General features: G+C 38.8%; 1 protein-coding gene across 3 annotated transcripts in view; it reads left to right on the top strand.

Moving 5' to 3' along the window:
• The first annotated feature begins 1,330 nt into the window (after nt 1-1,330).
• The window catches only part of LOC139691593 (breast carcinoma-amplified sequence 3 homolog), a 43,582-nt gene continuing 35,326 nt past the window's right edge, over nt 1,331-9,586 (top strand). For all 3 annotated transcript variants that reach the window (XM_071589489.1, XM_071589488.1, XM_071589490.1), the window contains exons 1-3: nt 1,331-1,904; nt 2,802-3,224; nt 6,691-8,125. In XM_071589489.1, the coding sequence (XP_071445590.1) occupies nt 1,782-1,904; nt 2,802-3,224; nt 6,691-8,125 (1,981 nt within the window). In that variant the 5' untranslated portion in view covers nt 1,331-1,781. The remainder of the gene's footprint in view (nt 1,905-2,801; nt 3,225-6,690; nt 8,126-9,586) is intronic.

Below are 9,586 nucleotides of genomic sequence, written 5' to 3'. Positions count from 1 at the left end.
GTATATCATCAGCCTGAGATAGAAGTTTACATGAAATCTTGAGGCTTTCAAGTTAGGTATGGTAGTTATCCATTCAAAGAATTCAATCACTACATTTTTACCAATACTCATTCTACATCTCCCATCAAAGCCACTTAATATCTTTGGCACTATACTTCGGTATGTGTATTTCTGTCCTGCGGCTAATATCTGCCCACAACCATGTATTAACATTATAATGGTATTGATTAAATCATGAGTGCACCACAAATCAAAGTTACCAAAATCATATATCAACTGAAAATACTTTAAAAACTTATGGCACATTTCAATACATGAAAGCCCTCCAAGTAATCATTTAATTATTCTTGTAAATGAAGTAATAAATGGAGAGTTAGTTCATTTTCTACTCTACTTCAAAGGTTACCAGGTGAATTGAACCTTATTAAAAGAAAAAAGGATTTCACATGGTGATAATACCAGTATATGGTGTCATCTTAAATAATAATCATCTCTGAAACCCCTTTTGTCTCTTGTAACACCATTAGGAGGGTAGCAAAATTCAAATTAACCCAGCTTTCAAGTGATACACAGATGCATCACTGTCTTTTGCAGCAATTCGACCTCTACTATGGGTAGTTGAACTTTAAAAAATTTATGGCATTTCATGAAAGTTTAACCCACTATTAAACTCGGCTTTCCTCTTACTTTGGATATGGAAAGATATCACCATAGTAGAAGAATAACCTTGAATAGCTTTGCCCATCTACTGCTACAGCTCCCTGTTCTTCTGTTAAATAATGAGCGAGATAACAACCGCGGAAGCCTAACCTTGTACACTGTCGAGCACGGCACCCGTCAATGTAGTTCCATAGTTGCAGGACTCATTTACAACATGATACATTTGTTTCCAAGTGATATTTAATATATATTCCTAAACACGAAATACTTTTTAAAAATAATGATTCTGTGTTTCAATAGAACTCCATCCTGAGTGGATATGGGCACGTGAAAATGAGAGAAAAACTGTTAACAAAATAAACACTGCATATAATGTCAACATATGAAAGATAAATTAATGACGGGTACTTAACAAAAACATGACATTTTCTCGCAATTCAGAAAGAATGGAGAATTATTAATGCGATAAACAATTAATCTTTTTAACACATTATTATTTAAATTACACATTTTCTACCAGCACATCTTAGACGTCATTTTTCGCGCTTAATCTGTCCGTCTTCCAATTCCTTTAAAGCTATAGTGGCGACACTCATAAGCGGGAATGTTAGATACTACTTACGAAAACAAATGGTCTTCTTGCTGATAATATTGACATTACATCAATGATCAGCTGACGACGTAGTTCGGAGAAAGGAACTTATTGTGAAGTTTAAGTGATTCAATAATGGACTTGACATTTTTATAGTATGTTGAACATGCGTAATATTATCAAGTGTGGCTAAATCTGAAGGAATATATATCGTGCAGGTGTATAATAGACGAATGCGTAAAAACGGAAAGTGGCATTTTAAGACATAAATGATGCAACCAAAGTAACTGCGTGTTTCTCTTCTATTTAGTTTCCACATTTTTATATTTATTGCGATTTTTTACTGACCTCAGTTCAATTCGATAAGTTCTAAAAATATATTGTTTCCTGTTATGCGCTAGCTAGGAAAATAATAGTACGCCCTTATGTTCCTAATTAGAAATCCACATCTTTAATGTAGTTTGCGTTCGTTGTAAATTATTAGTTATTAGTATTAACTCGCGTGAAGAGTCTTTCGGAAAAGAAAATAATGTCTGCGGAGTCTCCTCGCAAAACAACTCGCCATGGAGGATGTATTGTCTCACCCCAACCTGTTAGCGATCGCTCAATTATTGAAAGTGTTGCTGGATTCATCAACGATGTCGTACCACAGGTAAATCTAAATTTTGGTTATCATTTCGTTTTCACAATGATGTTTTAACCAAACGAAGTTATTTCGTGTGTAAGTGGAGTGGAATTTTCACTGTCTTATTTTGTTTGTCAGTGTTTTTTTGTACTGATAATTATCACTAATGCTCTTACGTCCACAATATATTTCTATAGTTCAATGGGTAAAGGAAATTTGGAATTTCAGTGGTAAATACTGTTGCTTTTATTCTATCGTAAAAATGAAAAAAAAAACACTTGAAGAATGCTGGCACAAGTCAGTATATGACCCACCCAAAGCAGGGATATATTGTTGCTGGGTTTAACTTTAGGGGTTTCAATATTTCAGGCAAATTTGAGACACTCGCCTAGGGAAAAAAGGAAAAGCCACTACTTCAAGCGACTTAAGTTTATTTTTGTGGGTTTTCATTTTCCAAATTTGGTGATTCAAAATTCATTTAAACCCTGAATGTTCCATAGTTAACCCACCCACCAGTCCCAAACCATGTTTACTGATGTACAACTACATTGGAAGATATATACTACCTATTGGAATTGGTCGAATAGTTAATAGGTGATGGCTTGAACAGTATGCTCCACAGCTACCCACAGGTCTTGACGAACTCGTCCCTTTTTGCTCTAAGATTATAATCGTTTTGCGTTGACTATTCTCGGATTGGGTGATGATTATAAGGAATCAGCATGATTTCCTATTCTTTCTCCCTGGTAAAATGGTATCCACAATTATGTGCGGTGAATGTTATCCTCTTTGTTCGTACCTATGTTGCTTTTGCGATTCTTTCAATCTGTTCACTTTTCTAATGCCTTACACCACCCTTAACCCAGACGTCCTCCTTCACGCCTTTCCATGATAGATTTTTGGTGTATTTTTTGTAAATATAAGGGCTACGTTGGAGGCCACCCCTCCGATCAAAAGGACTCTATAATATGGGCCCGATTTGAATACTCGGACATCAATGATCCTTGCCTGTACCCGGAATGGGACCGTGGGAGTGCGGTGGCTGGAGATGCGTCAGTTTCTGTGGTCGAGGAGGCAGCACCCCCGCTGTTGCTGACCCTCGGCCTCGGTGGAGGGGGAGCCCAGGTGTGGGTAGTGGCGGGGGAAGACGGGCGGGCTCGGGAGGTGCTCTCGTGGCGCCAGGGGATGGTAAGGACCCTCCGGATACTCCCGTCGCCTGAGTGCTCCCCTGGGTCACCGCCTGATGAGTTTCCCTCTCGGAGGCCTTTGGTGGCGCTCTGTGACAGTGCAGCCCCCGGACCTCCTTTCTGCTCAGTCAGCTTCATCTCTCTGCGGGTTGGGGAGCAGGTAAGAGAATGGGACATTTCTAATATGATCGTCCATCCTTGATCATTGAACAAAAATCATAATCTCTGTGGTTCCTTAAACATGGATGAAACTGATGCATTAAACTAATGAATTGTACCATTGTGGCATACATATTAGAAAATAGGACCCCTTGTTACCATCAGTTACATAGAAATCATCAATAATCAGTTAGTAACCATCTCTGTGAATGTTATAAATGAATTAACATAATTCATAATAATGTTGAAGTAAAACCTTTCAAAGCTTTATGCATTAGTTTGCTGAAAATTATTTTTTTTAATTATGGAAGCACAAGACATAACATGACTGAACTCTTATGACATTTACAGGCCAAAAGTACATGGCCATGTACCTAATAAGTATTTTATTGTCTAGAACTGCTAGAACCAAGCTATTCCACCCATGGACATTGTTTGGAAGTTATGAAATTCTAAACATACACCTTAAAATCTTTGTGTTCTTTCTTTATGACGGGATGGCAATATGATAAATTCACTTTATGATAGGCTCTGTGAAGAAACTTTCAGCCCATTTTATGAGTCAAGACACGTTATGGTGGAATACAATTTTTGCGTTGAATTAGAATTCATTTTGTTGCTCTTTTTCCTTTATTTTATGCCAGTGAATAATGTTGCATGAATTACAATTATTCCCCTGTTTTTTATTGTCATGTAATGTATTATCTCCGGGCATGTATGCATATCAATGCCATGTTTTGTATTCTGCTTTACCATGTTAATATTTTGCTCCAGTTGGTTATTGTTCGCAAGATCCACAGGTGCTATTTATTTATTACCTCCAAGGTTGTAACTATTCTACCGGGCACATGGGTTGTGACACAAAGCATGGGAGACTTGGCTAATGGCGGGAGTGGTAGTAACTGTCCATCTCAGCCAATCTGACAGTCACTTGCTTTCGATAGAGAAACATACAATTGAATTATCAATTCCTAGTAAGGCATTTATGTATATGAGCAGGACTTGAACCCCAAAGGTAAAAATCTGAATCTTTATAATTTTTTCTCACAAAATTTATCCACATGGGTAGGTGGAGTAATAATAACTACTACCGACAGTCCAATAAAAATGTATCCCTTATATTTATTGATTTTGGTTTTTTTCATTATAACTAAATAGGTAAAAAGGGCCCCATGTTGGAAAACATGATTTTCAGTAATCGATCTTGTGGGCATCTGAAATTTCATTGATATGAATTTAAAGAATGATACTGTAGGAAAATATAGTTAGTTAAAAAGTATAATAAAAGGGCATTCTGCCAGTTACTATTATGTGATCGGTGGTAACGATTATCCTGTAAAAGTTGAGGTCAGTTTTGCCCCATTGTGCTGTGTGGGCAATTAAGTGATGAGCATAGGAGTCTGGCAGTACAAAATCGTTCAAATATGGCTAAAAGATGTTCATATCCTTTCATTTCATTTAGTTAAGTTATTAATGATGAATTCAAAATTATGTGATTTATCACTTTGGTTTTTTTCTTTAGCAGTTAATTCCAGGAATGTAGTATGAAGTTTTGATATAAGTTTGCAAAATTGAACAGATTGTCTGGCATAAAGTATCATAAATCATTTTATGTATTTTTGGGTTCACTAAATGATGTTTTAGCAATCAAGAAGAAAATTACTCATATATAAATATTACTCATATATAAATATATCAATATCAATAGATGAGAATAATTCTGCAGTCTAACTACACCTGTTTCTGCTGAGGTTAACCTTTGGGAATAAATAAATTATGCTTAATGTATGTAATACTCCTATTTCATTATTGAATACAGTCATTAAATGTAAAAATAAATATTGAATATAAGTCTTGATTGAAAATAGTGCATTGCTGGATTGAAAAGACCAAAAACTATTTCAGCTGTGGATCAAAGTAATGAAATATATTGTTAAGTTTTTCTGACATATGGCAGCAACAAGAACAGATGCTGTTCATCATATAATTCAGAAAAGCATAATGCAAAGAAAGTATAAAGTCTTGATGACTTAGTGAAATATATTTTAATATTTGCTATGCAAATTAAATAACATAATGACTTGTAAATAAGTATTAGTAGCTTGAACACCAGAAAGACATCATGTATATTTAATATTTTTCCCCGATTGCCCCTTCAGAAAAATTGGCCATCCTTTGTGGTGTGGGAAGAGCCCACTCCTGTGTCTAAAATTATTCACATTTTAATGTTAAGATGTAAAAATAGGAGAGCAAAAGCTTGCTTTATGTCTTTCAACTTGACGTAAACCACATATGAAGTAAGAATTTTTATCAATGTTACCAAGGGAAAAAGTTATTTTGGTGATAATGAACTAATATATTTCTGAGTATTTTCTAATCCATGTTGTTTTGTGAGTTAGTATGCCCATCATTCATGCGTTGGGATTCCAAAGTCGGTGAAGAGGCCTTATTTGTGTTAGATTTTCCTGTGCAGGTTTATAAAACAATGCATTATCGAGCATTGAGAATGATGACAAAGGATGTAACTATTGTGATAAAAGGATAGTGACTATTTGCCATGAAAAATCTCTATTTCAATCCTGCTTACTTTGAAATATCATGTAACTCAAAGCTAAAAGCAATCCCTAAACATAAAAGCATAAGACTCGGAATGCTTTTTAGTATAACTTTATTAAAACACCTAATTTCATTCCAGAAGCATGGTCCTGTGACTGGTGAATATACCATTTATTTAAAAATTTTACTCAAGATTGGGGTAGGGCAGGTAAACATAAAAAGCTGTGTAAATACTCTTCAATTATAGTTTGTGGTTCTAAGATGAATCCTCTTTCAAATAAAATCCCATTACGCTTAAGAATAAACTGTTGGGCTTTACATTCTGGGAAATAATTTTATGTGACTACGTTAGCAATAAATAAAAGTGGCACTAAATTTCAAGGGCTTAGCTAATAAATCTCCATGTTTTGGCTTAACTGCCCATTGTCACATGAACTTGCTATTGAGTTTTCCTTATTTTTGCCATAAATCGTCTGTTATTGCAATCTGATATTTTGGTAGTCACATCTATTCTGTTATTGGACCATGTTTCAATTCAAGCAAAGCTATTTTTCAAAGTTGCATATAAAAATTTTTTCATGAGTGCATCATATTTAATGGCATATAAGAAGCATGGACGAATAAGATGCACCCTCATAACGGAAGGGCGTTTTCAGGACAAAAGTGATTAAGAGTCCTGCTTTTTACCATTATGCATTAACCCTAGTGCTGGTCATTAATAACAATAACATCGGCCTAGTAAATGATAATATTTTACGTAGTATGTATCAGGTGTAACTTTTTATTGTGAAAGGTCTCACATTCATAAACCCGGGGGTGATTTTTTTGGAAAAAAAGTGCATCTCATAAGCTGTCAAATACGGTTTTTATACAAATGCCATTAATATACTCGTCTATTTTGAATCTTGCAGATTAAGAGCATAAAATTTCAAAATCCAGTGGTCGACATTTTGGCCAATCGACGCGTTGTGGCTGTGACATTTCTGGAGAAGATAGCCGTGTTTGATGCTTGTACCCTTGAAGACCGTTTCACTGTCAGTTCGTGCTATCCATCGCCGGGGCCAAATCCCAATCCCGTGGCCCTTGGCTCAAGGTGGATGGCATACACTGAACGCCGTCTGATACCTTCAAGGCGCTCGGCTGGGGGAGTTGAAGGGTCATCTGCCCAATCCTACACAGCAACTGTTCTGCATGCTGCCAAATCTCTCACCAGGGGGCTACGGGAACTTGGGGAGACGGTTGCATCAAGCTTGGGTGGCGGCCCGCGGACAGTCGTGACCTCGAGGGAAGTTGACCGCACCCTTGTGTTGGACACGGAAGGTAGTTCGGGCTCACCTCCGCAGCCAGGTGTGGTGTCCATCTTGGACATATGGGGAGTGGGCCGCAGCGAAACCGATCCATTGATGGAAGAGGACACGGGTCACACCGGTGGGGTCATTGCTCACTTCCTCGCCCACGCATCTGGTGACCCAATCGTGGCACTGTCCTTCGATCCATCTGGAACCCTACTCCTGACAGCGGATCGAGCTGGCCATGACTTCCATGTCTTCCGTATCCATCCCGGCTTTGGTCTCTCTTCTTCAACGGCCATACACCACTTGTACGTCCTCCACAGAGGGGATACCACGGCAAAAGTCCAGGACATAGCCTTCTCCATGGACTCTCGATGGGTTGCCGTTTCCACGCTAAGGGGAACGGCACACGTCTTCCCCCTGACTCCCTACGGTGGTCCAGTCGGGGTGAGAACCCACACGGCCCCTCACGTGGTCAACAGGGCAAGCAGGTTCCACAGGAGTGCGGGGCTGGACTCCGCAGCTTCCCTCGGAGGAGACCCACACTCTCCCGTGACGGGCAACGGTCCCATGAGTGGGGGGGGAGGTTTGTCTGGCACACCTCCCAATGCCTCGGTCCACCACCATGCGGAACTCGCCATTCCTTACATCAACCCAAGGCTGCCACCATTCCCGCACCCCACCACGATCACCCCTCTGGCACGTCTGAGGCAACCCTCCCTCTCTGGTTCGGTTCCAACAACGGCGAGACATTCCAGCCACCACAGCACCCACCACCCATGCCGTCTGCCCTCGACCGCCGTCGGCACTGGTGCAGGAGGAGGAGGGAGTGGTGCTGCCGGTAGGGGTGGGAGTGGGTGCCGAGGGGGTGGGCCCGAAGAGGGGATACCGTTGCGTGTCACGGCATGTTTTGCGCCATCGCGTGCATGGGTGGTGGGGTCACCCACCGTCGGGAAGGAAAGATCTCTCGCTAGAAAGGCTGTGGACTCTCTGTTTGTGATGGCATGTCATGGGAACCTGATGGAATATTCGTTAGAGCCAAAACCAGCTCCAGGTAGGACTTAGGGTCTTTATTTCATCATGCTTCATGACATTACTGATATTACATATATTTTTTTCGTTTGTAACCATTTTTATATAATTCATGCTGCCTATTTTTTGACCAATAATGAAAGTTGAAAATGCTCCGTGCTCAAGCTCAAAGCAAAAACTGTTGAACTTTTTTTAATTCTCTGTCTTTTTTTATGGCCCAGGTGTTGTATTAGTCTAGTGCAATGAGTGTTTGACTGGAGGGTTGTGTGTTCAAATTTTAGTAATTCTTTAGTCTGCCCTTTCATTCCTCCAAACTTGGTGATTCTTTAAGTGATTGAGCTCTATGGAAAATTGTATAAGACAAAGTAGCTGCCCCCCGTTTTCATTATGCTGATTACGTGAATACAAGAGAATTTTTCAGTTTTAATAATCACCAATATAATTCATAATTGTGAAAACAACTCCCATGTGTGATATCATTTTGGTTTTCTAATGGGTTGAGGCACACCTGATGCTACTGTAATCATGGGAACTTCAGAGTAAAGGAGCATGTAATATATGTACTAAGAATACATTTTTGAACTTTGAGTAAGTATTTTGAGAGGGCAAGTATTGCAGAGTATAGAGCAGTAGAGTGGAGGGATAGGCAACTTATTCAAGACCTCTGCATTTATAAATTTGAAGATATTTCCAGAGAAAGAGAAGAAATCAGAAAGTAGAGGTAAGAGTAGGAGAGGGAGAATTGAGAGGAATGGAAGGTGGCAGACATGAGAGTGAGATATGGTTGCCCATAATTCCCTGTACTTGTAAGCAGCTGAGTGTGGTATGGGAAGTGCTTTAGCTAGAAATAGGAGTAAACAGTGAGGAGTCAGATTTAGAAATGATCAAGCATTAATTAGTTAGACAGCATAGTGCAGTTGCAGTTATTATTGAGTATTAGGATTGAGCTATACAGGAGCAATGTGAAAGGTATGGGATGATGATTAACTACAATAGAATGAAAGTAATGAGGTTCTCAAGAAGTGAGAAAACAAAGTTTTATATTCAAGTAGAATGGAATAAATTAGAGCAAGTTAATGGAATGGTCACTATTTTAGAGGGAAATGCATGTATTAGTGAATATATTAGGAGAAGAATTTGATTGGAAAAAGAAGCAATTACAAGAAGAAGAGGATTGATCAAGAGTACATGGAGTAAATACATGAATACATGAATTAGTAAGTCTTTTTGATGTTGATTTTAATGCTGCATAGAGTTGAAACTTGTTAAATAGAGCAAGAGGATGAGCATAGATTAGAGAATTTTGAGATGTGGGTGTGAAGAAAAAATGCTGAGCAGAGGAAGATGAACTATGAAGTTCTAAATGGGGTGGGTGAAGAGAGGAAGTTGCTAAGGGAAACCTGAAAAGGTAGGAAAAGCAGGTTAGGCAAGCATGGTAGAGCAATAAAGAAAATAGGTTCTTTAGAGATGACATGAAGGAAGT

Source organism: Hetaerina americana, unplaced genomic scaffold (genome assembly GCF_022747635.1).
Source record: "Hetaerina americana unplaced genomic scaffold, ioHetAmer1.1.p SCAF_38, whole genome shotgun sequence".
Taxonomy (NCBI): Eukaryota; Metazoa; Arthropoda; class Insecta; order Odonata; family Calopterygidae; genus Hetaerina; species Hetaerina americana.
Note: the sequence above shows the minus strand (reverse complement) of the source record. Positions and strands in the feature narration are given on the sequence as shown.